This window comes from Antennarius striatus, chromosome 4 (genome assembly GCF_040054535.1).
Source record: "Antennarius striatus isolate MH-2024 chromosome 4, ASM4005453v1, whole genome shotgun sequence".
In the NCBI taxonomy this organism is placed as follows: domain Eukaryota; kingdom Metazoa; phylum Chordata; class Actinopteri; order Lophiiformes; family Antennariidae; genus Antennarius; species Antennarius striatus.
The window spans coordinates 11835054-11863052 of NC_090779.1; the positions used below are offsets into that span (position 1 = coordinate 11835054).

Sequence of the window (27999 nt, forward strand, 5' to 3'; positions counted from 1 at the left end):
CCTCATTCATGCATTATTGGGAACTAAACTTAAACTAATTTATATATCATGCATTCATACATTCAAGTACCGAAACAGGGGAAGGCCCTGTCTATTATTTGACATATTTTTTGTTTTTGGGTAATGTCAATATTAAAATAAAATGGAACATAAGTCAAATTAAGTGTTGCTAAGCTCAACTCAGGCTTTGATGTATAATGAATTTCTTGTTTGTGCATGTAAATTAACACCACATCTATGGGCAAAACTTTTTATTTATAAAATGGAGAACAGTACCTGAGATTATGTGGTTTACTGCATATACAATCAGATATCACACTTCTCGGAAATAAGCTGCACAGTGAACAAATTCTCTTTTCATAGTAAATAATCAAAAAGACTGTTGAAAAAAATTGCATAAGTGTGGAGTTAAGACAACAAACCCTTGTGTGACTTAAATATCCAGTGCTACATATACTATTATAAATGTGTAGAAAACATTTCAATGCTCTATTTGTCATCAGTTAATCAGGACATTAACAGTTCACCATTTAAACCAATTGAGTACAATAACGAAACCTGTGCACTGAATTATAGTGTGTGTGTGTGTGTGTGTGTGTGTGTGTGTGTGTGTGTCCATATGTAGTTTCACAGTTCAAGCATTATGAGGGTTCGCCATGGATGATCTTGGGACATTTTTCTGGCTGTATGCAGTAGTTGTCATGTAGAACCAGACCAGCAGGACACTGGCAGCCTGGTACACAGGGTTTGAAACAGTGGCTCTCTATCGTCCCCAGTGGTACATCAACGTTAAAGCAGGTCACTGGGCACGGGGGTCCACATTCATCAAACACAAAGCCCCTCTCGGCTGGACAGCCCACAGCTGTGGAAGATAGCAACCAGGGAAAAAATCTGTCAGAGTAACATGGTTACTATTGCTTCAGGATCTGACTTCCATCGACCTTCACTGGTGACAAGTAGGAATTAGTAAGCATCTGACAATAAGATTACTGTGCTTTATTTTTTTAACTGTCATTAAAGTTTTTTAAATAGCAGGACTTACATTTTTAATCCATAAGAAACAGATAAAAGATGTGAGTTTTGAGTTTTTTAACCCAACTTTAAATGGTTCTTATTTCTGCAGCAATGTGTGGCTATGTGAGGATGGCACAGATAAAAACACAAACGCAGAAATCTTTGTCAAACTCTTTTATGTAATTTCCCATTTTTCCTACCAAGTTTTTAAAGAAAATATGCCATCAGGGATTTAAATGCGTGTTGTCCTCACCACATAGTGATGGGCTCCTCCACTGTAACACGACTCCAGCCTCTCTACACTGACTGGCGTAGGCCTCCAGGGTGTCACACAGACACTCATCAGTATTGGCCCCACAGGCACATAGGTCGTACACACAGGCTCCGTACCACGGCTCAGGAGGCACCACACGGTGGCAGGGCTTAAAGACAGCAGACTTTAGGACCTTGCAGCGAGCATTAGCACCCTTCTTGGCCTGGTAGCCTGCATCCTTGCAGGGGTCGATATCCTCACCAGGACGACAGGATGGGAGGGAGTGGCTGCTATTTTTTACCTAAAATGAAAGCTGTTAGACTTACTGTAACTTCATAGCTTACAGTTTTTCTTTTATTTTCTATAATACTTCTACCCTCCAGCTGTTGCCAAAGTCAGACTCAGACAGGCTGATTCGTCCGCTGGGCATCCGGAGGTCATCCTGGTAGTAGTTGTTGAAGTTTCCACAAAGACCACAAGTGTGACCTTTGTAAGAGCCAGGCACACTCACCTCTAGGTGTGATCGACCACTCCATAGTACCTACAAGTGGACCAGAGGGTTTATGCACAAACACTATTTCCAGTCATGTGTCCTTGACAAAGACACAGGCTGTACCTTTAGCCCAATGTTGGTGTTGAGTAAGATGATGTTGGTTTGTCTTTCAATGTAGATGTACGGTTCCCTGAGAAATGGTAAAGTCACAATCTGATTGTTCACCTGAGGGGAACACAAAATGTGAGTGTGGGTGCAGGACTTAAACATTTTAACAGATAAATCATCTGTGGTATTTGTAAATATACCTTCACAACCCAGTCCTGTAGTAGCTCTACCATGATGTCTCCTATAAACACAGTAACCTCTTTAGTCCAGGATACTCCTTTACGCCCACGATCTTCATTAGTGGCATGAATACTGCATAAACAATGACAAGTAGTTGAGCACGACATAAAGAGGTTAAGGATTCACTACTTTATGAAAATGACTTTAATTGATCTTAAACTGAGCTTTTTGTTGTAAATCCATCAAATCAACCTTTTCTAAATCGGTTGAAAGAACGTCATTTAAAAATCCTTTTCAAACCAGCTTAGACATCCAGTCCGCTTTCCTGTTGATCATTTCATCAATGCACTAATACACACACTCTTATCTATCATGTCACTTAAAAATGCTTACCTGATTGATGCATGTAAGAATATGGCGATATTTTTTTCCAACAAATCCTACCCAAATCAAACTAGTTCAAAGAGCTGAGACAGAATGTCATGATGTGAAGGCTTTGTCATGTGTGATTTTGGGCTACATAAATATAATAAAGTTTTCATTTTTTCATTCATTGTCACAACCGTTTCATCCACTATCGTGGGTTGCAGATATAATTAATTTGTTTCAATTAATTCTTAGTTCATATAAAACACCATATCTCTATGATAATAATAAGAAAATAGATTTACAGGGCCTTCAAACCGAGCAAGACCTTCTTTTGAGGTCTGCTATGATGCTGTGATTTGTGATTTTCATGTGCTGTTTTCTGTGGTGCTGCTATCGATGGAGACTAAGGCTCGGGTGGATCAATGGTAATCAGGCACTGGTGGATACTGGTTTTCCCTCTTCCTCTCCCTGGCCTGTATTTGTCTTGTAAAATAGCCAATGATCCAACGGTAAGAGTTTTTTTTTATTATTAGTCATTGTTTTCTTTTTTTTTTGTGTTGGAGAGTTACTTCTACATACTTTCTTTTATGTAACTGAACTAGGGTTAATTAAATTGTTCATGTATTTCCTAGATTAAACATAACCAGGCTTCACAGATTATTGATTTACCTGTTACATTTCAGAAAATCAATTATATCAATAATTAGAGTAATATAAACAACCCATATGGGTCAACTAGCACTTGCTTGCTCACCTGAAGTCTCCAGTCTCACAGTCCTGAGCCAGGATATAAGTACAGGCTCCCTGAAAGTGCAGCATGCGACCATCGAAGGTCCGATAATGAGGGTCTCCAAAGGCAATGCAGGTGGCTGGATGGGGAAGGCAGTGAGGACAACACAAACCAGGAACAATGGCTGGCATCTCATCCTGGAAGCAGATTGGAATGCCGATAAAGATTCATTAACTGGCAGAATCCAGTAAACGTGAAGCCGACTAGATTGAAGACAGGTTCAGAATAGTGAGGCACTATGGGAACATTCCGGACTATTATGAACCACTGTCTGTGTGTATGCCATACTGACCGTGGCACAGGTGAGGGGAGGACAGCGTTCACTGTGACAGTGTACGTCTCCAGACACACATGTACAGCTGGTGCACTCGTCCACCTGCCACTGTTCGTTCGAATGATACACCTTTTCCTGGTACAAACACGATGCCCTTGATTCTACAACACACACACACACACACACACACACACACACACACACACACACACACACACACACACACACACACACACACACACACACACACACACACACACACACACACACACACACACACACACACACACACACACACACACACACACACACACACACACACACAAGAACACATAAGCACAAACTATGTTCAGAGTGTTTTAGTAGACACCACTGCGGATGCTCGCTGCTCTGCTGGTGGTGGTACCTTGGCATTCAGAGCAACATTTCCCAGGAATCTTTGCTGGTTTCTGGCCATCCACGCAAATCACAGGTAAACACTCTTCAATGCTGCATTCAATGTAGCCCAACTGAGGGAAAACGTAGAGAAGACTACTTTAGAAATAGTGTACATGGTCTGAACTGGTTTGAAACATCAATTTCTGATCTAGAAGTGTTCAGTAATTTGCTGCACTTATCTAAAAGCCTGCTTTTAAACATCTACTCTGCCAAATTAACCCAGTAAATATAGTTAAGAATCACTGTAACTAATAGATAGACTACTACAGAATTATAGTTCCATTTAATCTGTTATTACTCTTTCATCAGTGTTTATATTTGTATTACCATATTATTTTTTCAGTTTAACATCATTTGGATAGTTGAGGCACTGTATTTCTATATTACGCACATTACAGGTACATGTGACGCAGCTGTCATCACTGTCCGTCCAGCTGCTGCCGTTGGACACACGTCTGTTCTGGCCCTCAATCACACAATCTGCATAAAACACAGTGAAACAAATACAAATTTGGATAGTGTGCTGTCAATGGCACAAGGAAGTTACACCTGTGAAGAAAGATGACAAATACACACCTTTACAAACAGGGCAGCATGAGTCAGGAGGGGTAAAGTGCTCTTTAGGAGGGCAGGTGAGAGGTAGGCAGTTCTGATGCAAGCAGGTCCAGGTCAGATCCTGAAGAGCAGATGCTGTATGACAACAGCTCTCACATTTTACATCATATGATATACGGTCAGATCTGAAACTGACTGGATGTCAGAACTAACTTCACTCTGATACCTCCCATCAAATACAAAGCAAATGAAAGTAAAACTAAATGATCATAAATCATTTTAAGAAAGTTGATATTATGGTTCACAATAACTTTCACTTTAAAATAAAATTTGTTTCTCAGTATAACTGAACTGTACATCCCTTCTCAGGGCATCAAGTACCTTACAATGGCAGGTAAAACAGGGGTCATCTGTCGCCAAGACCTCGTTCCCTAGCAGTGCAGCGGTGCAGTTACTGAGAGGCTCTGAAAATGTGGACATGCAGACGATATATAGGTTGTCGACAATTCAGAGATAATAAATGCATAACATAAGTTCTGGAATGGAGTTCATTACTGACGCGCACAGACAGGACAGCAGGAGTCTGGTCCGGAGAACAAAATGTTGCTTTTGGGACAGTCGACTAGGCTGGGACATTGCTTCCTGTAGCACCGCAGGTGTTGCTCTCCATTCGGCGTCACCTGGGTTACACACAGGTTGGATTATGACTACTATTTGTAATACTACTATATTTATCTATTATCTCTATTCACAATAGAAATAAACAACTTTATTAGTTCCAGCAATAGAACAACATAATACTAAATGTGGTAATTTATTGATAACTGTGGTATTATTTTAAGCAAAGGTTTTAAAATGCTTCAAATATTCTAATATATCCTGACACAAATGAAAAAATCTCTTCCAGGATAAACATAAAAATGTCAGATCGTTTTGTGAGTGTCCTACCTCACAGGTGCAAATCTGACATGGGTCGTCGGCTGGATGGAAACTGTCACCTGGACCATACACTCTTCCCTCAAATACACAGTCTGCTCAGAAAACATTCAGAAGATCATCAAATAGCAGACAGCACGTAACAATGCTCACATGATAGAACACCTTACAGCTGCTTACCGGCGCAGACAGGGCAGCACTCTCCAGGCACATCAATGAAGTTGATGCAGGGAGATATACAGCGGACTTCAGAGCATGTGGTCACACCATCCACACACATGCAAGTCATGCAGGGAGTTGAGTCAGCGAACCAGTTGCTGCCCTCCAAATGCTCCTCCTCCCCATAAACACAGCCTGATTGGGAAAACGTGATCAATAGAACGATTTCCTTCTTTGATTGGAGTTCAGAGGGATCTATTTACCTCTGCAGCGAGGGCAGCAGGCTCCTGGATCAGTCACCTGATTTGTGCAGGGTAACTTTGGACATTCAGGAGATGTGCAGAACAATTCACCAGCCTGCAGGGCACAGAGAGGTTAGCACTCATACAAAAAGGTACAAACATGAAAGGAACAGGCAGAGGAGGACAAATCAGACCTGACAAGTGCAGGAGGAACAGGGGTTGGATGTCAAGGTCGATGTCTGCCCCTCTCCGAACTCCTGTCCATCCAGCACACACACTGAGACCAGCAATGCAGACGATCAGATCAGAGGGGATTCTGATTAAGATCTTTATTCTTTACAGACACACTTTATTTTTATATGTACATGTGTTTGTGCATGTGTGCTTTGTGTCATTTCTTTTGTTGGTAATGCTTTCTAAAATGGAATGGCAATAATGGGTTGAATTCTTAAAAAAACATACAATAGAAGCAGTGCAAACATTTCAGGATGTACCTGTGCACTCGGGACAACATTGTCCAGGCTTAACAACAGGTCGGGGGCAGGGTGTTGGAGGACAGACTAGAGGAACACAAGTGACAGTGCCTCTAACACAAGTGCAGCGCTGACAGGGGTCGGAGGACAGGGTGAAGGTGTGACTGTGAGAGTGGACAACACCATCATACAGACAGGAGTCACAGACTGGGCAGCAAGCGCCTGAAGGGACCGGATGGGAGCATTGGACCGGACACGGCCTCTTCTGACAGCTCACCACCTCATTCTGAACAGAGGATGGGTAGTGGGAGCAAACATGGAGAAGGATTTAACTGAGGGGTGTACTTTACAGATAATTTGTTTTTCATTCACTAGGAACTGTCGAACCGACCAGACAGGAGCACGATGAGCAGGGGTCGGAGGGCGAAGTGAAGGTGGAGCCAGACTCGTATTCCTTCCCTAGATGGTGACAAATTCCAGTGCAGACAGGGCAGCACTCTCCGGGAGAGGTAACTGGATGCACACAGGAAACGCTGGGACAAGACACATGCATGCATACCACTGCACCGTTCTGCACACAACAACACACACACACACACACAAACACTGATGATCACAACAATTCCTTTACATCATCAAACGCAGTTAGTTGTGTAGCTGAACATCGGATTGGATGCCTAGTCGTGTCAAACTGTACATTTGGTGAGACGGCAGCAAAAAGGTGCTGATAGCGCTGCTGTTGATGCTTTGTGATGATTCCACAGGTTTTTCTAACTGTGATCATGAGCTTTCATTGGAGTCCAGTGTAACTTAAAAGCCCACAGAGTCCAAAAGGAATTTAAAATATCTGAGCAGTTACATTTTTTCTGAAAGTATTTTGATATATCTATTATTATCTATAACTAATGCTGCAAATTTTTAGATTAGTATGTAATAGTGGGTGTACCAGACAGGAGCACAGTTGACAGCGATCTGCCGGATGGGGGAACCGTTCTCCGTTGTAACAGCCTCGTCCGTAAAAGTTGCATCCGTCACATACTCCACATCCACACTCATCCAGAGCTGGATGTTGGCAGGATGCCACAGGGCATCTCCTCTGTGCACACACCACTTCACCTCTCTATGGCCAAAGAAAGACCAGATGTTCAGCAAAGCAGCACAAGGAAGTTTGAGGTCCTAAACTTAATGCAGGCCTTTTTCCTCTCACTGAACAGGTGCAGTCCTGGCATCCTCCACCTCCTCCTGGAAGGATCTGTCCATCAACATACGTCACACCTTGGAACTGACATCCTGTGAGTACAGGGAAGCATCAGTCATTAACCAAAGCTAAATAACTTAAAGTACAATGTGATGCAAGTTATTTACCTTCACAGACAGGGCAGCCACACGGGTTGGTGACCGGGTGAGGACAGAGAGCTGGTGGACACGACTTCTTTACACATCGCACTGAACCACTCTTTAAGTGAATAAACACGACACGTCACCTGAAGACGATCACCAGAAGGAGTGTGTACGTCAACGTATGTGTGTTGATGCTACCTGGCAGATGCATTCAGAGCAAAGGTTCCCTGGATCAGGGATCGACTGTCCATTTGTGAGGACTGCACCATTGTAGAAACAGCCTGTCAGATAAAGATGGTGTTATTCTGACATTTTTTAATCATGAGAAGGATGAACAAAACAAATCAATCACCATAAACATTTTTCAGAATTTACGTACGATCACATTCGCCACAACATTGTCCAGGTGGTTTGTAAGGGTGTCTGCACTCGCCATAACAGGGAATCTTAGCGCAAACGACCTCCCCTCCATAGCAGTAACATGTGCCACACGGATCGTTGTCATCTACAAACTCAGTGCCATCAAGATATTCTCTACCCTGAAACATGCATCCTGCAAGAAATAAACAGGAAATACAAAACTATTGAAGTTCTTCCTAATGACAGCAGTTGACAGAAGGCTCTGTGGATTTTGTTTATTTGCTGCAACATTCTTTCTGTATAGTTGCGGTTAGGTTTTGTGTCACTCACCATCACAGGACATGCAGCATTGCCTCTGGATTGGGTGCTTACAGTTGGAGGGTGGACATCGCTTTCTCTCGCATCTGACAGACCCCTCACGGCAAACACACACAGCACATGGGTCTGAAGCATCATCCCAGGTCTCCCCGTTAGCTCTCTCTCGCCCCTCATAAAGACAGCCTGCAGAAGAATGACGTCATGCTTGTGTGCAAATGAGAATAACATGTTACAGTGACTCCGCAGGACTTAAGGATTTGCACCTTCGCAGGTCCGGCAGCACTCCTGTGTGATGGGGTGAGAACATGCAGCAAAAGGGCAGGGCTTGCGCTGACATCGGACTGTCCCATCAGTGCAAGCACACAACTGACAGCTGTCAGTCGGGTGGTAGAAATGCTCAGTGTGTCGGTAGGAGCGCTGTTCATACACACAGTCCAGTGGAGGAGCTGGAGGAACATCAGTGAAAAGAGTCAACGGCATAGAGCCAGCGCACAAGTTCATGATCACAACGTGAGACACAAACCCGTCAGCATGTGTCATGTTTTAGCTCTTACATCTAAAACAGAGGGGACACAAGAGCCTTTATGTTCAATGCAGTGACTACAAATACACAAACATCACCACTGACTTTTTGCTAAATGTATTTTGACTTTATGAAACACAAGGCTGAGAGTATTTATATGAAAATTAATAACATAGAGCACTGTATAATTACTGTGTAGTTCATACTTACTTCAATAAAAATACAATATAGACAGAAAATCTAGGGAATAATAATAATAATAATAATAATAATAATAATAATAATAATAATAATAATGATAATAATAATAATAATAATAATAATAATAATAATTTTGCAATATAATAATAATGTTCATGATAATAATAATAATAATAATTATGTTTCTTCTCATTTTTGATAGGCATGTGCAAAACTCCTACTTCTATGGTTGCAAAGCAAAATAGGGAAAACTGTCATCTCTCACAATGTTACAGAATAATTTCAAAAATGCTCAGATCCACATCCAGATTATTCCATTAAAATGTACACAAATCTCAGGCAGATTCATTTAATAGCAATTACCTAATCCTGCTAACACACAAAATTTATTACATAACCTTCTTGATGACTGGAACAACTGCTGAGGCATATTTCAAAGCTCTGAAATATTCTTCCTTGCATTACTTTACCTGGACACTGGGGGCAGCAGTCTCCAGGCACAATATTTGGGTTGGAACATGAGAGAGGTGGACACCTCTTCATCAGACACTGCACATTCCCATTCTATGACAAACATAACACAAACTGAAACCCACAGATAATCAACATGTTGAAGTCTGTTATGTCATTATAGTCACTCTTCTTACTATGCAGCTGCATGTCCTGCATGTGTCAGTAGGATGGGGGAACTCCTGTCCATTGATATACTCCTTTCCAGAATATCTGCAGCCTAACAGTAATGATGTGTAATTGCAACATTTCAATGTGATGAATTTGTTGAACGTCCTGACAGAAAACACATTTTCTCACCATTGCAATTGTTTTGGCAGCATGTTCCAGGTCGGGCTGCATTACAATGAGGACGAGGACACTGAGGCTGGTGGCAGTGAATGGTACCACTCACACACCTACACTCCTCACACACGCTAACGGGATTAGGAAAAGCCTCTCCATCCACAAACACACGGTTTTCAAAGGAACAGTCTGGAGAGAGATGCAAAAACATAGAGGTCACAGGTCAGGGTCAATTTAAAACCACGTACTGCTTGGTTTATGGTCACGCTCGTCTCTAAGTTACAGTACCTGGACATTTAGGGCAGCACTCTCCAGGCGGTGTGTACGAGTCAGAGCAGTTGAGTGGGGGACATGGTTTCCTCTCACACACTACGTTGCCATGCTGAGGAGAACCAGTTAGAGTAGAAGAGTTAGTAGAGCTGTGCTTGTGTGTGTGTGTGTGTGTGTGTGGGTGTGTGTGTGTGTGTGTTTGCAAATGGCGACATGCTCACTTGACAGGTACAGAGGTGGCAGGGCTGGTCGGGGGTCGTGAACCTTTGGCCGTTGCTATAGACACGATGGTCATAAGTGCAGCTATCACATGTGGTACAGCATGAACCTGAGAAGGCAACAAAGACCACGTGCTGTGGGTACACCGTCTGTAGACGAACACAACTCAGACACACATGGTCTTACCAGGCATCCTGGTGGGATGCAGACACTCGGGTGAGGAGCAGTGTGTATGTTTGCAGTGCGTCTCTCCGTGCACACAGGTGCAGCTGGAGCAAGGACCCTCGGGGTGCCAGGTGAATCCTTCCTCATATTCCACCCCCTCCATGACACACACTACCACCACAAAAAGACTTTTTAAGTGTGCATGTAGATGCAGGCTGCATCTACATGTGTGTGAAAACAAATGTTACCTTTGCAGATCGGGCAGCAGAAATGTGGATCTATAATAGGGTTGGAGCATTGGACAGGAGGGCATTTCTCTTCATGGCAAATAACATTCCCTCCCTACGACAGATAAGAGGCATCAAGATATTAGAACTGTCAAATAATACATGACCATTGTTATTCTGAGCAACATGCAACAAACAACTTGATGTGACGCTATAATAGAGACTTGACCACTAAACCAAACATATGATGGACATAAAAACTAAAAAATGCATAGACTTGCCTTACACCTGCAGTGCAGGCAGGGTCCACTTCCAGGGGGGTTGAACACTTTTCCATCAGCATACACCCTCTGATCATACTCACATTCTGGGTCAAACGGGAAAGTAGAAAAACAACTTCACAAAGACAAAAGGAGATTTTATTTTAATTTTAAGTACTGATCTGATCCTCGAAGGGAAATTAAGAATGGACAATGTAGTTACTAGTTCAAACGCATGCATACATATTAGTGAGTACAGGCCCATGTAGCACATGCACACACACAAGGGGGCCTTTAGGCATGCCATGGGAGGTAGAGTGGTGGGCAGCTCATTCATGGTGCGCCCCTCATGAGCAACTTGTAAAGGGGACGGCGTTTTGCTCAAGGGCGCCTCGGTAGTGCTCCGGAGGTGAGCTGACACCTCCCACTGTCAGCTCACACTCCAGGTGGTTGGGCGGGAGTGTGAATCGAACTGCCAATCTTGGATCATAGGACGATCCGCTCCACCACTGAGCCACTGCCGCCCCCAGATATACGTATTTACACCAGATTTCAAATATACGAACCATCACATGTGGGACAGCACTCTCCTTTGCGTCTCGCTGGATGACTGCAGTGCATTGTGGGACATGATGACTCCATACGCTCACAAGACACTTCCCCTGTCTGATGGAGGGAAGGGTTTGCATCCTTTACTCTTCAGTCACATGACAGTCACATGACAAAAACACTTCAGGCTGACTCACAGAGCAGCGGCAGTGAAGGCAGGGGTCTCTCCTGGAGGAGAACTTCTGTCCATCCACATACACTTCGGATTCATATTCACACTGCTCACAACTATAGGTCACATGCACACACAACATTAACACCTGCTGCTGGCATGATGCAATATGGATGGTGTGAGGCTGGTGGTTTACCGTGGACAGCACTCTCCAGAACGATGCACCGGGTTTGGACAAGTCAAGGTGGGACAAGGGAAGGGTGTACAAATAATATTTCCATTCTGCAGGACATAAACAAGTCTTCTTAATGTAAGAAGCTTTTCAAAGCATGCACACAAAATAAAACTCACTTACCACACACGTACAAACTTGACAGGGGTCTTCAGCAGGGACAGTCACTCCGTTAGGGAAGTCATAACCGTCCACACCACAGCCTACACAGACACACAAACACAGGTGATATCTCTGCAGGTCCCTGCATAATTAAAGAAAGTGAATTAAAGAAACCCACCGTGACACACAGGACAACAGGTACCGGGTGGAGGAGCTGCTGGGTTTTTACAAGGGAGGTTGCAACGCTCCCTCTCACAGCGAACGTGACCCTCCTAACAAAAGGAGGGAACGCTGTTAGTACAGATGAAGGTGACAGAAAGAGTGAAAGGGTTAAAGGGACCCACCAAACAGTAGCAGACATCACAGGGGTTCTCTATCGGCCTCCATTCGGCTCTGTGCTCATACCGGATTCCAGAATGGATACAACCTGGATCAGAACTCATATTACTCCACTGCTGCAGTGCCACAAGCAATAAACTGGTTTTACATGGCAATTAAACACACAAGCAAAAAACTATCAAACAATTTAGAATGGTTTCATCAGGAAGAAATTAGGAGAAATGGATAAAAATCACATCTCAACACATTGTGTTATCCTGAAGAGAAACCGGAGTCAAGTAAAAGCAACACACTGAGAGTTTTGTTCTAAAACCTGATTCAATGGCTGCCAATGAAACAAGAAATGAAAACGTAATTTTGGATCAACCTTCATAAAACTTCACCTGACTATTTGGAAGCATTCCAAAAAGGTTTTAGTATGAAATGGATGTCATGTTTTTAGCTACAGCATATCTGTTTCACCATTTAATAAGAAATTCTTTCATCTGCCACATTAAGGCATTAAGTTATTTGAGGAGAGACGACCAGAGAGAGGGTATCCTTATGTATCCTGTCCACTACTATTACAGATGATGGATACATTAGGTATTAATCAAATTGTCAGTGATTATAGTTTTTTTTCCCTTCTCTTTTGTCCTTTACCTCTACATCGCTGGCAGCATTCTCCAGGAACGGTGTCTGTCTGTGTGCAGTCCAGTGTAGGGCAGGGCAGGGGACGGCATTCCTGTCGGCCTCCCTGTTGGCAAAAAAAAAAAAAAAAAAAAGAAGTTAATGAGCCTGTTAACAATATAGGTGTTGCTGCAGCTGAATGTGAAGTCCTCACCTCACAGGTACAGGTCTGACAGCCGTCCAGAGGGCTGTGGGACACGTTATGAACCACACCGTCCAGCTCACAGCCTGAAGATCCAACAGGGGTTTAAATGTATGTACTGTACATTTCTTCATGTATCAAATATAGTGATATTAAAATTAGGAAAAATAATATATTTAAAAAAAAACATTGCAGCTGTCCTTTCTCTGTCAATCAATGCAATTTAATGTCTTTTTTTTCTTTTCTACTTCTCTGGGTCACTGGGGAACATCTGGGTAGGATCGTTTGCCAGTAATTACAGAACAGGATGGTTCTGATATAATACACATATGGTTTCTCCGTCCCTCACACACACACACACACACACACACACACACACACACACACACACACACACACACACACACACACACACACACACACACACACACACACACACACACACACACACACACACACACACACACACACACACACACACACACACACACAACTCACACAAACACACTGTGTTTTATAGGTCATAATAATAACCACATTGACCTGTAGTCTTCCAGCTGTTTAGGACTACCACTAAGTCTATTAACACTGGGAGAGATTGAAAACAACCAACTGGAGGAAGTAGAAGAAGTCACAACGTCTATTCTGGGGTTAGTTATTTGTTACCTATTGGCTTTTTCTTAAAAAATAAGAATAGTGCTCATTAGAAAAAGTTATCTGAAAGCTTATTATTGATTATTTCCACTTAGCGAAGACATTTTACTAGGTACAGTAATTATTTTAATGACAGCTCTCCAAAGGACAGAGACAATATCTTTCTGTGTGAGACAGAGAGAAGCCTGTGAGGCTGCCTACTGTGCCAACAACCAACAGGCATTTCCTCTTGCAAGCCAAGCATGTATAAGATCAAAGTGTGTGTGGGAGTGTAAGTCTTCCACTGTGCATCAACCGGGTGTCATTAGAGTCTTCTGGCCGACATGCAGAAGCAATTAAGGCCAAGATGGATACAAAGACAGTGACAGTGAGCGTTCACACGAGTTGAGAGAGCATTTGAACACATTTGTGTTTCATTATTGGTGAAAATGTCAATGCTAGTCAGGACAGATGAAAGTTTGTGTTACTCTGTGGGAGTGGGAAGTGAACTTGGGAAGAAATGGAGAAACCCAGAGGTTTTAATGATCCTCAGCTTAAGTCCCACATGTTTGTTTCACTCATCTGTGACAGGCGCTTGAGCACACTTTCTCCAAACGAAACAGTGAGAAAGTTTCCAAAGCATTAGCACAAAAATCATTGGAAAAAGACACAAATCTACAAGGATGTCACTTTACACTTGGGAAAACTGATCATTTTCAACTTGAAGGCATTGCAAGAAATTGTACAAAAAAAAAAAGTCATGCGGCAATGACACATTCCTGAAAATGCTGTAAAACAAATCATCAGTTCATGACCTATCCACTGTTCCTTTGGTAATTATTGATTAAAAATATATTTCCGTGTAAAGGTTGACCAAGATAAATCTGTGGATTAAAGTTACAATTTAAAAAAAGCACAGACACTGTCGTGCTTTATTTCAATTTGAATGTATGTTTTGGGAGATATATCTAGTATTTGGAGTGTGTTATTTCAACCACTGTTCATTATAGTTTGACAGAAGAGAACAAATGACAGTGAAAAAAGTCCAGGTCTCTAAGTTATATGGGGATATGCAGGAAGATTAGTTCAAAAAGTTTCAGTCACTTTTACATATAGTAACAAATCAATTTGCCTTATCCAAGAGGGTCTTTATCCTATTGAGGAAACTGAGACTATTTAGCTGAAGGAACTTGAAGCTCCTTGAAATGTAATTCCAGGCTGTTTGAATGGAGCTATTTTTATTATACTAATATTTACCATGTTCTCCATCTAATTACGTACTGTAACTGTGTGAAGTGACTGCACTAAATGAAATGTTAAGGGATCACCAAGGTTACAACAAGTAATTCCATTACAATTTTTAGGTTGGTGGACTGTTATGCTAAAACATAGCAGCTGTCTTGGCTGCAGAGCTTTAGCATGGATACATTTTCAGCAAAGAAAGTACTACTACTAGTTAGTTACTAGTAAGTAACACAACTCTTGTTGGTGTTGGGTTGTTGTCATTGCATCTAAGTCAAATGCAGTTTCCTGTTCAGGGAGGTGGGCATTAAAGTTAAACTGAAACCTGAGGAGGGAAGGAATGAGGGAGAGAAGAAGAGCTGACAGATGCTGAGTGCTTTCACCTTTGATGTCAGCTTGGCATTTGACCTTTCCAGACGTGCATGTGCACACAGTGTTGAGGTCAATTTGCCAGCTTAGACCGTCCTCCACTTCTCGGCCCTCCCACACACACTGCCGCCTCACACACTCACATCCCTCCAGGTACTGAACACGTGACTGGAGGTCTGCATTCTGTACAACAGAGATCAATAATTATGACGCTGCTTTTTATCATGTCTTAGGTAATACAAGAACATGTGTTTTACGTGTGTACCTGAGTTTTGACCATGTCCAACATATTGGTTAGCTCCTCCAGTCTGTTCTCCAGCTTCTTCAGCCTGTCATCACTGTCTGGATGAGCAGCAAAGTTGGTCCCTTGGGGAGGTGCTGGGGGCCCGAGTACCACACCTCTCTGCAGCTGGTCACTCTGGACATCCTGGGGATAATGGTGGGTTTTGTGGCTTGGCTGAGGTTTACTAGTGCTGTCGTTCTGATGATCTGAGCTTCGGTTGTCGCGGTCGGTAGAAGGAGGACGAACATCTGGATGGAGAATTTCAGCAGTTAGTGGGAGATTAGACTCCTGAATGATTCTTGAATGAATGAAGGAACACATTTTGGAGCCTGAACAAATATCCTGGGGAAAAACAATCCAAATAAGACATAACATTATGGGATAATAAACAAACTGACTTGATGCCAGATGGAAAAAAAGAAAAATCTTGTACACATGAACAAATGGGGCCCCTGAGAATTTAACGGTGAGAAGGAGAGCATCATCTCACTGCTTGGGTTTCTAGCTGCAAAATAAAGTTGTTGCCATAGTTGTTCAGCAATAGATTAGTCGTGTTTCCCAGGAAACAGTACAGAAGAGAACAAACGTAGATGACACAACTCAGGTCCCTTTAAATTGCACCTTATTTGACACTTGCTTACCAGTGTCATTTGCACAGAGCCACGGTCGCCTCTGATATGCAGTCGCTGAAATCTGAGCTGTCTTCAGATATCCCTGCATTCAGAAAGACACGAAAGATAAGAATGCTCACGTGCAAGAATGTTCCCCTTTACGTCATGCGCAGTACAGATATGTGTTTCTAAAGACTGTCACATCGCTTTGGTGTTGATAGTTACTCATGTTCTGTGATCACGAGGCTTCATTATATTCTAAGTGTCTTCAGGAGGAGGCATACAGCAAATAACTGATAGTAGTGAAGGTGGCCTCACATTGTCACTTCAGTATGTATGATCAGATATGTGTGAGAAACTCACAATAAATTTACTGTCCTTCACTCCTGGTGTGCTGGCAAGAGTGACAACAACGTCCTGAGGCAGTTCCAGGTTGATTTTCTCCTCAGGTTTCATTCGTAAAACTACATCTTCTTGACAGTCCACAAAAAACACCAGTCCATCCGTCTCCACGTTCACAGCCAACTGCACCCAAGCCTCCCTGGAGAAAGGGTTTCCCCAGGGAAAGTGGAAGCTGGCAAGGCCTTGAGCTCCTGCTCCAGCCTGGTAGTACAGGCTCAGAGTGTTATTGACGGTGGAGGAGATGATTTGGAGAACGATTGATGAACCAGAGGTGAGTGAAAAAAGAGTGGCGATGGAGCGTGATGCCTGAAGACCCACAAAGTGGATCCCCATGGCACCCTGAAGGTTGGAGACCAAAAAGTGAGAATATTCTTGAGGAAGAATCAGGTGCGGCGCTCTTCCACGTATTCTGTAAGTTGCGCCGCCAGGACTCTGTAGTCTGGACACGCCGCTTATGTGGCGGGATGTGTTTAAAGGAGTCAGAAGGTCAATCACTGTGGAAGGAATAAAACAGAGTTGAGACACACGTGATGTTCTTACTGCATGAGGTCGTATCTACATCTGGGTTGTGGTGACTGTAAGAGGGAATCTGAATATTCATCAGCCGGTCATACAAGACATCACAACCTACATCAACAGACCTAAACAACATCTGCTTCTCAATGCATGATTATACAAGTTTTTAATGAGTTTGTTTTAGTTTATTAAATACTTTTAAATTATAACCATTGTTGGAAAGGAGTTTTTTTTCTTGTAGATGTGTAAATATTTACCATAGATGCTAAGTTTTTATTCAATTTCAAAGGAAGTTTTACTTTAAAAAAAAAAAAAAAGTAAGCTGTAAATGTCATACGAAGTAGTACATAAGAACAAATACTGTACTTTAAACACACAAAAACATGCTTACAAAAATATAACTTACAACTTACTTACAACTGTTATGACAGTTCAGATCTTTTTTTTCTTTGTTATAGATAAACATCCAGACAATATCTTAAGTACAAAAGTAACTCAGTATAATTAATTACACGGTGTTAATAGTTTAGTATAACATATGTATTAATAGTATGAATACCTGTTCTTTTTAATTCTAGTTTTATAATTGAATTCGAGTTATTTTTGACATATAAAGGTATTTAGAGTATATTTACACGTTGACTTTCACATTGTAGGACTGATATTGTGATGATTGTTCACTAATATAACGCGTAAACTCACCATTCTGTCCGGTCGGGCTGAGGAGCGCCGGACCAAACAGCGCAAACACCCACAGCAGACGCATCTCCAGCGGCAGGAGCGCCCTCAGTTTGCCGCTCTGCATTCCCCTGGCGTGGATTTAATTCCAAACAAACAGCGTGGCACTCATGGTCGCTTTAAACCTTAGAAGGGACACGGACCGGACGAAAAATAGCACAAAACCACTTTCCAAAGAACGTGCAGAAGAAGAAGAAGAAGAAACATGAAACATCTGGATGCAGACGGGGCGTCACTTCACTGCAGTCACAAAGTTACGTTCTCCCTGGGGTCATATCTACTACAAACGTTCATGCTTGTAAGAAGTTGATAATTATTACTATCCAGACTCAGGGGGCTTGTTATTTCTCGTGTGTGTGTGTGTGAGAGAGAGAGAGAGAGCGAGAGAGAGAGAGAGAAAGAAAGCAAAAGGCATTCAGGTGTGCAGTGCGCATGAGGTCACCGGCTATTGTCTGCGCTGTTTCCAGTAACAGGGGTACGGCTGCGGGTTTGCGCTCTTCCCCTGTTTTCCCTCATTTCGTGAATGGAAAAAAAAAAAAAAAATCTCTCCACCCAGAACTACTCTGTTGATTCTTAAAGACCCCGTTTCGGTAATAAGATAAAACCTGGTGTGGAGACTGGAGAGGAGCCACAGGCTGAAGCAGCTAAAAACGCATGAACTTCAGTATGGGGGTGGGGGGTGGGGGGGGGGTGAACTCCACTGGTCATGTTTCACTACTTTGGAGGCATTCCCATTGTGCATCCCACAATCCTCCTGCATCTGTCATCACAACTCTTGGCTTTTCCTTCATGTTGGTGACTCTGCTGTGTTCACTAGTCCAGAGCTTCTGACTACACCTTCAAAAGGAATAAATCCGACAATCGCAACAGGAAGATGGTGAAAGAGCTAAAGACTCCCAGGTGTTTACCAGATATACTGAAGCACCCTTGAGAATCCAAAGTCTGCCTGGCGCCAGACTGTTTTCTATACAGTTTGAGATAATATCTGTGGGAGGAAATCCAGGCTCGTACAAGAACAAGACACAGATTTTGATAATGTGATACAAACTGCATCCGTTCAATCCTGAACCAAAACACATCCATGACTCATGGCAGTTTGTCTCTAATGATCACAATTAGACAGATTCCCCACGGGGCCCCCATCTCTCTACTCTAATGGACTTTCTATATACAACACTGCTGCTGAACATCTAGGCTGGGTTGAAGACACGATAAAGCAGCAGAGACTAGAAAGGGCCCAACATGGGCTTGTTTCTAAAGTTAGGCAAAGCTTAATGGTAGCAGTAAAATAGTATTTATTGCAATGTTCCAGTGCTTGATCTTTATGTTGGCTACTGAAACATTTAGTTCCTGAGATAGTGTGTTCTGTAAAGTTAGATGATACAAAGTTATTGCACTTCACCCCATTGGAACATTTCATTCAAAACCACAAATGGTCATGATGCTAAAAGAAAGGCCAGTCAGATTAGTCTTCTGTGTGCCATGAATGTTTTATTTTAACAATTTCATTTGAACCCATCAAATAGATTTGATGTACCTGAGTGTGGATCGGCCGATGGAACATTTGACAATCTTGACTTAATTAATGTATTAATTTGATTTTAAACTTTTGAGGGGTCATCCTAACTAGTTTGCCCCATGGAATGTTTTAGTATTCTTAAGAGTTATTAGACACAGTTGAAAAGGACGTTTGATTTCATGTACGCAACGTGGGAAAATTGGATCACTTTTTTGATCACATTTTGACAGATGTGGGGTTTTTTTAAGTTACTGATTAATTTTTCTCTTGTGTATCTCTGCTGACATCTAGTGGTGGTGGACTTTGTACACTTCAAAAATTGTGTTCGTCAATCTCCTCCCTTGTTCTTTTGTGTGTGAAGACAGATAGCACCAGAAAAAAACAAGAACAAAGGTTCACCCATTTCTTTAATTCATACAACTAACTGTGCTAACATGATGCACGATTTTATTATGTCTGTCTGTTGGTGTTCAGCCTCTGAGGCAAAAGTAACTCACAAAACATTCATCCTGCTCTGATTTGATTCCACCACGAAAACCACAGGTCTCCACAAACCCCAAAACATTCTCATGCAGGCAGACAATGGCTGTGTGTGTGTGTGTGTGTGTGTGTGTGTGTGTGTGTGTGTGTGTGTGTGTGTGTGTGTGTGTGTGTGTGTGTGTGTGTGTGTGTGTGTGTGTGTGTGTGTGTGTGTGTGTGTGTGTGTGTGTGTGTGTGTGTGTGTGTGTGTGTATAAGCATGCTGGGACAAGTTTAAAGAAAGATGTGGGCTAAACTTCAGGAGGTGAGCGGCTGATGTTTGATAGCTAAACCCTTGTCACGCTCCATCAGTGAACTGAACAAATCCAATAGTCTCAAGCTGTGTAGCCAAAGAACATGCTTAGACTCTTGAAGTTTGTTCTAATCTTTTATTATACACACACATTTAAGGTATAAAATAGTCTCAGCCTAAATTAGCTGTAATATTTTTCATTATTTAGCAAGTGCAGCTTGTAAGATCTGTTGAAGTTGACTGTGGAGCTTCTTGCAAGTGTCTTTATACCAGACAAATCTCCTAAATTCACTTGTGACCCAAGTCTTTCACCTCACCATCAGCTTCTTACTATACCTAATCTTATTGGCTCAGCTCTTGTCCCTGACTAAGTCAGCCCCGCCTTCATGCTTGAGTCTCTGAGCTGGCATTTATCCCAGGATACACAACATAAGCTGCTGTCTGCTGTTTAATGTATAGGGGGATCAGTGTGTGTTTGTGTGTGCATGGCTGGTGGTTTCTTCCGTTGCGTCAAAAAATCTGTCCTGTTTTTCTGAGTGGGACTTATTGGCTTTTCCGGGTTATTCCGTAACAGAGATGCTTCCTCCAGTAGAAGCCAGGAGGACATGGAGACAGACAGACAAGCTGCAGAGGATTTGACAACAGCAGGTCAGGCGGCTGAACGTCCCTACAGACTACCTGACAGACAATCCCGTTCATGATAAAACATGTGATGAAAAGCTTGTCTGTGTTCATGTAACTCATGTAATGGAACATTTGTTTCAGTGAGTTGACCTGAGATACTGCTGAGCTGGAAGATCTACGCTAATGCTGAGTGTTGTACAATGTCAACAGATTAACAGTCAGAAAGGTTCCTGTTTGCAGAGGCGAATTAGGAACAGTGAAATACCTGTTCATGGAAATTTGGTCAGAAAACTCTTAAAATGTGGATTTCAGAGCATTATAGAACAGAGTGGGAAAGGATCTAACTGATGATTCTTCATAGACGCCGCCATGAAGGCACAGAAAAAACTTCTCTGCTCAATTTGTACTGTAGTGGAAAAAGATGACTTTGTTTCTTTAATCATATTTGTTATTTCTCCCTGCTTCCTCAGAAAATACTGGATCTTGAGTCCTGACTGAGTCCAGGAATGGCGCTCAGCCAACTGAAATGGAGTTTCTGTTCTTTGGTGATTCTTCTAAGTCTGCACACATCCATGGGTACAGCCATCTCATTTATCTTCACAGGAGTTATTCAGGATGTCCAGACTCCATCTATGAGCTTGTGTTTGTATTGACACAGGAATGTCAGGGTGGGGTGGATGCCTGGATGGCCAAGATGTATTTGCCACTGTCAGAGAAAACAGCATCTCAGGAGAAGTTATAGCTGAACTCATGGCGGACCCCACAACGGACGGGGTTCACTGGAGACTCAATGGAAAGGACGCTGATTGGTTCTTTTTGGATGAGAGACACATCCGGCTGAATGGATCTGCTGACAAGGTCCTCGACCGAGAGGTAGGAGTTCTTGTCAGGGCCATGTTAGCGCTGAAGCGGCGAACATGGTTTAAGGGTTATGGACTTCATGTCTGCAGCCCCTGAATGCTCGTGTGTCACAATGAGGAAGTTGTGTCTAAATGTAGAACAAACAATCAGAGATTGAACCCTATGCTCTCGTCTTGGACTGAAAACAATCCTGTACCGTCTTTCTCCCAGCTAGTTGTCAGCTCAAACAGATTAGATGTCTAACCATCTGTCTTTCTCCCAAATTATAAACATCTCAGTTGGGGAGAAACAAGTTTCTAAATTGAAAATAATTGAAAAAACACACCACTTGGTCATTTGTTTGTTGAGATCCACAGAATGACTGTTTAAAATCTTTGATTATTGCATATGCATGTAAATATTTTATTTTCTTGAGTGGTCTCCTTTTCTTTCTATCTATTCTCCTGTCTCCCAGGTCCAGGGTCCCATCCTCATGGCTGAGTTGTTGTGTTATGAGGAGGACACACTTCAGGTACACTATACCATTATTTTAACTCTCCTGTGTCCCATCATGCAAACTATTATGTCATTTTATTGTTGTTGTTGTTGTTGTTGTAGAGTGTGTACAGGGTTATGGTGGAGATTCTCAATGAAAATGACAATTCCCCTGTATTCACAGAAGATAATGTCCTCTCTGTTCTTGTCAGTGAGGTAATACTTTATGACAATACTTTAATAATATGCAGAACTGTGTGCATTAATACACAAAAACACACATGAGATGAAAGTTCTAATGTGATTTTCTGTCTGTGCGTGTTTTCAGCTGACTCCAGTGAATACTGTCATCTTTACTGTCCAGGCTTCGGACGCCGATAACGACAAGATCATTTACTCTATTGACCAGACATCAGTGAGTTTTACACAAAAAAATAAAGTCCTTCATACATACAGTTACTGTATCATTATGAATGTGTGTGTGTTCTGCAGCCTGATGCTGAGTACTTTAAGGTTGATCTCCCAAACAGCGGAGAGGTGATCCTGTCCAAGCTGCTGGATTATGAGAAGAAAACCATACTGTCTGTCACCATCCACGCCGCGGTAAACCACCTCATTTTAGAGTTTGACGGAAGCCAGTTAGTCAGACCGTTCATGGAACTTAAATTCATCCTGTTTTAGAAAATAAAGTTGTGATTTAATTTGCTGAAGCCTCTGAATCCTCCAAACAAATCTTGACTTGTCATCATGTCAGGAAATGAACACTGTTGAACACTTCAACACCAGCACCAACGTCACCATCACAGTCCTGGACGGAGACGACCAGTACCCACAGTTCCTGCCCTGTGTGCTGCATTTCCAGGATGAGACGCGCCGCGTCTGTACCAGTCCTGTTTACACCGTCAATGTCACAGAGGGGGAAGAGGTCTGTGGCAGAATCCTGCCTCAGTCATATCATATCATTACGTAATGACTCTACAATAGATGTCACACCACAAACCCAGGCTAGTTTTACTTTTCAATCTGCTTGACCTTCACTCCACCGTAGGTGATGCACTGTCAGATTTTAAAATATTTGTCAGTGTGTAACTTTGTCTTCATGTTAAAACTTCAGACCTTTGGAAATACATCTATCCATCCGTCTTCTTTGAGATCAGATGACTGTAATCGTCTTATATACACATATTTTTTTTGTGGGTCACAAGCCTGCTGGAGCCTATCCCAGCTGACTACAGGCAAGATACGGGGTACACCCTGGATGCTTCGCCAGTGCTGCCACCTATATTTTCTGACTCTCACTAAAGAGCTCACTCCAAAGTTTCAATTGTATATTGCAGAACATCGTGTTGGACTTCTCTCCGGGTCCCATTCATGCGGTGGATGGAGATGTGGGACTCAGCTCTCCTGTCAGCTATGCTATTCTCTCAGGTATCACACACACCCATTCAAGTTAATATGTAAATATACTCAAGTTTTGCTTTACATTATACACAAGTCTTGTATTTGTATCTATGGTAGGAGATGATGATGGCCGTTTCCTGATGGACAGGAAGACAGGGGAGATTAAATTGATTCAGGGGGTTCAGGACAGGCTTGAAACTCCATCGCTGCAACTTCAAGTCATGGTGAGACTCACTCAGTGTTTGTGGTACACTTGAAAGATGTTAGTCTCACCACTTTATCTGTATGTCTCACAACTAGGCATATCAAGATGATGATCCCAGGAAGTATTCTGTTGCAACCGTGTTAGTCCGAGTTCTGGCAGTGAATGAGTTTCATCCAGAGTTTGACACAGCTGAATACAAAGGCTTTGTGACTGCAGGAAAGAGCCCTGCCTCTCTAGTCAATACGTACGGCAGCAAAGCCCTGATGTTACAAGTACAGGATCAAGACTTTAAACATGTATGTGGTAAACTACACTCACATTATATTATACCCATGGGATAAATATACTCAAAGCAGTTCTGCGTGTGATTAATATTATTGTCTTCTTTCTTCTCCACATACTAATAGGGTGTAAACCCCATGATCCGCTTCACCTTCAGTCCAACATCAAATCACACAGATATTTATCAAATCACACAGGAGGGTCTTCTGATCACCAGGACCAGTCAACTCAAACCCAAACAGAATCATGTCTTAGAGGTGAGCTTCAAGAGTTTTCACTGTTTTTCTTTTTTCATTTAATTTCTTTCAAGAGACTATACTAATTAGATTTCATCGTATATTCTTGATATGCATGACAGCACAACTATAAGCATCAAATGTTAGTGATTAAATGTTATGTTTTGATATGTGTGATGTTTTATTCTCTTTTAATTGTACAGTAAGTGTTTGAATAGGTTTTTTAAAAATTATTTTGTAGATGTATTTTACTGCTTTTACTGCTTTTTATACATGGTCAGGGGACTACAAATAAAATCTAGCCTTCTGGCTAATTCTGGCTTTTTTTTAAACCATGTATAATCATGTGTTTTATGAAATTGTATTGTCCCCTTTCAAATAAACTAAACTTAAAAAAACTTTGTTTGGACAATATGGCAGTATGGCTGTCAGTGAATTCAGACAGTTCACGTAACTCCACTGTAACTTAACTGTTATTACAATAAAACCTCAAAACAAATAAAAAGATGAATAACACAAAGAAATATAAAGTAAAATGTGAATAAGATGATCATATGTGCTTAAAAAGTCCGGACACGTTACAGGTGATGGCTGTAGACCAGGAGTCGGGCGATGCCACCTTTGCCACTGTGGTGGTGGAGGTACTGGCTGAAGGACAAACAAGTGAGACCACATGTCTACAATTTCAAACTTGTCACTGATCACTGAGGAGCCAGCAGACTGAAACAAGCACCACATCAATCTCTCCATGCTGCAGTTCCTCACAGTCACCTGGGAGACCGTATGACCGGCTGCGCTGTGGGTAAAGCATTTTTCCTGAGCATGGTGTTCATGTGTGTACTGGGATGCATCCTGTCCCTGGTGATGTGGCTGAGGAAGAAACACAAGGGGCAGATGGACACACTAGAGAGAGGATGTGTTGCTCAGGGCAAACACCCCAACGTGGTGAGATCCTTAATGTCTATTATTTCAACACGTACTTACTAACATTGGTTTCCCTTTAAGTTTGACCTTCTAAAATTTCTTTCACTGCATGTCCTCCCACAGAGCTTACGCTGGTTCCAACTGGTGAGTGTTTGATTTATATTAAAGCTAAAGCTTTCAACCACGTCTCTTAGTCTTCATCAGTGGATTGAATCACTCAGTTGTGATGAGGATTAGTTTTAACAACTGTAAGGTCTCAAATACATTGAACCCAGGTTTAATTATTATGCTAACTGTATTTGTTTACCTGATTTCCACTCACAACAGGTTTGACTTCCTGTTTGTTTGATGATCTAACAAATCCCAGAGGATTCATTGTTACAACCTTGGTTTTCTTTTTCTTTTTCTTACCTGGTGACGTAACCAGTTGAGTTACCGTAGCGCGATGCCTTACGAGGAGGAACGTTCCTTCAGCAGTGATGATTTTGGGACCTACAATCCATCCTTTAGCTTCACTAACAAACCAGACGACTACAGCGACAGAGAGTCTTGTCAGGCTCCTGTTTCACCCGGAGTGACCACCATACCTGATGTCAGCTTCCCCCCCGCTCAAACTGTAAACAGTCCTGTGATCCTCAAGAATAATGTTTCCACAGCAACCAAAAGCTCTTCTACTTCACCCACCTTTCATCCAGACAGAGTGGATACGAATCCAACGTATTCAGCTCAAGATGCAGCTCCACCTAAAAAAAGCCCCGGTTCACCTACCAATTCTTTACCGAACCCCACTGAGGCACTCCCCAACATCAGTCCCAGTCCTATGAGCCAGGATACCAGTGACAACCCATTCACTCATCCTGATTCACAAACTACACAAACAACCATCAACGACGACCCCACTGACCCCGTCAATAGCCCCTCCTCTCAGTCCAGCATGCCGTGCATTAACACACGAATCGCTTCCGCGGAAATAGACAAACCCCTCTGCAAACCCTGTGTGAAGACACCCCCTTACTCACCCCTTCCTAAGGAGATGGGTACGCCACCCACCCCAGACCATGCACCTTTCAAAGCCAAGATGGTGCACATAGATTTGTCGCCCTTTGACTCACCTTTAGCAATGCCAGAGCGAGCATCTCTGCTTATAACCACAGACGTAGAGAAACCCAGCACCTCACTGGACCAGGAGGATCAGTCAGGACACCCGGGGGGGGGCGCAGACATGGACAGTCCACCTAAGGAGAGAGAGAACCTGATGAACTTGGGGAGTGCACAGGACTGCTGCGATGTGGACGATGATGGTTTTCTGGGAGATGAAGATGGAGACAAGAACAGTGATGGTGATGAAGAGTTAGACCCAGAGGACGAAGAGCTGCTAAAAGTGCTTGCTTTATGTAATCCAGTTTTTCTCACATTTAGTAAGTGATGTCTTTACAACATCGCAGGCACCTAGAGTGATGAGATGGATGGCAGAGAATGAAGGAGGTGGTAAGATAAAGATGGAACCGATGGGACACACCATGAATAGAAGGAAACACTGCAGTCCAATTCTGCTTGTGCTGGAGGCAAAAGTGCCACAAGTAATGTGGACAGAATCCATGCAGAACACTGATATACTGTAGAGTCAGCACATTGGTCTGATAAAAGCAGACATGTAAATGTTCACAAACTGGAAAATAAACATTTAACACCAAGTATTTAACAACACACAATCAAAGGATATGCTGTAATTTCAGGTAAAGGATTTAGCTTAATCGATCACATGAATCAGTGAATTTGAATGCAGAAAATAACACTGGAGAAGCTTTGTCAGGGATAGAGCATTTATTACAAAGTTGTTACAAGTAGAACAGCCTGAATGAAACATTCAAATGTGTTTGTTTATGTTTACAAATGATATTGAGATTATATGTGTTTTGCAACGTCTCCATGAAATCACACAGATCGGACATGAATGACTTGATTTTAAATTAAATAGGTTTTGCAGCGGCAGCTTTTCTCTGTGTGGTTCCATGTAGACTTACTTATACAAACCTACAGACTACTTTATGTTCAAAACTCTTAGTGCCCCGCAGCATTAACTGTTGTGTTGTACCTACTCGACAAGCTTCCTCTGTTTGGTTCTTCTAACATAAAGTTATTGTGTGACTGAATCAATCAGCCAAGAGTTGCTTTCAAAGACATAAATAAATAAATAATAATGTGCTGATTTGGTTGAAAGTTTTGTATAAACAGAAGTCCAGCTGCTTCTGATGAAGTTCTGATAAAGTTCAGGTTCTGATATGTTGACAATGTAGCGTTGGAACTTTTCTCTCAGAATGGGACTTATTATTAATTTTCAATAATGGGATATTATCCGTCACTGATCAGTATAATTGATGAGAAAACTTCCTCCAGTTACCACATGCCATCACATCCTTTTCGTTTAGCAGCTTTAAAGGAGGTGCTTCAACAGTAGTGTATTTCTTCACCATTCTTCCTGTTCTAGCTGTTCTTGTGATTTAGCAAGTATTTATTCATTCATTAAGCAATGCAGTAATTGAATAAGATTGACATCCTTTACAATCAGAGGATCACTGATGAAAAAACTTTGTTTTAAGGTTTCATCTCTTTGTTAGACTTTCTAGTATTCACTTTAGGGAAATCAAGGAGCAAATATTCTCCTTTCTGAAATAACAATCCAGAGATTAAAAGGTCAACAGCTGGGAGGAAAGACAAACAGAACATTTCCTGAAAATGA

The 27999-nt window shown here is 42.2% G+C and overlaps 2 protein-coding genes across 2 annotated transcripts; one reads left to right on the forward strand and one right to left on the reverse strand.

Annotated features, from left to right (window-relative positions):
• Positions 1-236: 236 nt before the first annotated feature.
• On the reverse strand, positions 237-18467 carry kcp (kielin cysteine rich BMP regulator). The gene is made up of 46 exons (XM_068312362.1): positions 17927-18467; positions 16670-17202; positions 16337-16409; positions 15678-15943; positions 15427-15595; positions 13181-13254; positions 13000-13093; positions 12363-12445; positions 12197-12290; positions 12040-12119; positions 11881-11966; positions 11710-11800; positions 11530-11629; positions 10985-11070; positions 10725-10818; positions 10498-10647; positions 10314-10420; positions 10111-10204; positions 9838-10011; positions 9675-9757; positions 9498-9591; positions 8567-8749; positions 8316-8486; positions 8005-8178; positions 7824-7906; positions 7650-7740; positions 7492-7574; positions 7231-7404; positions 6676-6855; positions 6306-6570; positions 6006-6088; positions 5833-5926; positions 5591-5764; positions 5423-5505; positions 5034-5154; positions 4856-4938; positions 4496-4595; positions 4311-4399; positions 3888-3990; positions 3500-3642; positions 3172-3344; positions 2069-2180; positions 1884-1985; positions 1644-1808; positions 1268-1568; positions 237-862 (listed from the first exon to the last, which is right to left on the reverse strand). The coding sequence occupies exons 1-46, from the start codon at positions 18027-18029 to the stop codon at positions 642-644; spliced, it is 6279 nt and encodes a 2092-aa protein (XP_068168463.1). The 5' UTR covers positions 18030-18467; the 3' UTR covers positions 237-641.
• LOC137593551 (cadherin-related family member 5) lies at positions 18166-27998 on the forward strand. Its single transcript, XM_068312363.1, has 17 exons — positions 18166-18260; positions 20827-20900; positions 21347-21452; positions 21535-21749; positions 22192-22248; positions 22335-22427; positions 22540-22626; positions 22704-22814; positions 22966-23136; positions 23549-23639; positions 23730-23836; positions 23913-24113; positions 24225-24356; positions 24920-24998; positions 25093-25280; positions 25383-25403; positions 25687-27998. Exons 3-17 carry the CDS (start codon positions 21383-21385, stop codon positions 26683-26685), a joined length of 2622 nt encoding a protein of 873 aa, XP_068168464.1. The 5' UTR covers positions 18166-18260; positions 20827-20900; positions 21347-21382; the 3' UTR covers positions 26686-27998.
• The last annotated feature ends 1 nt before the right edge of the window (position 27999 follows it).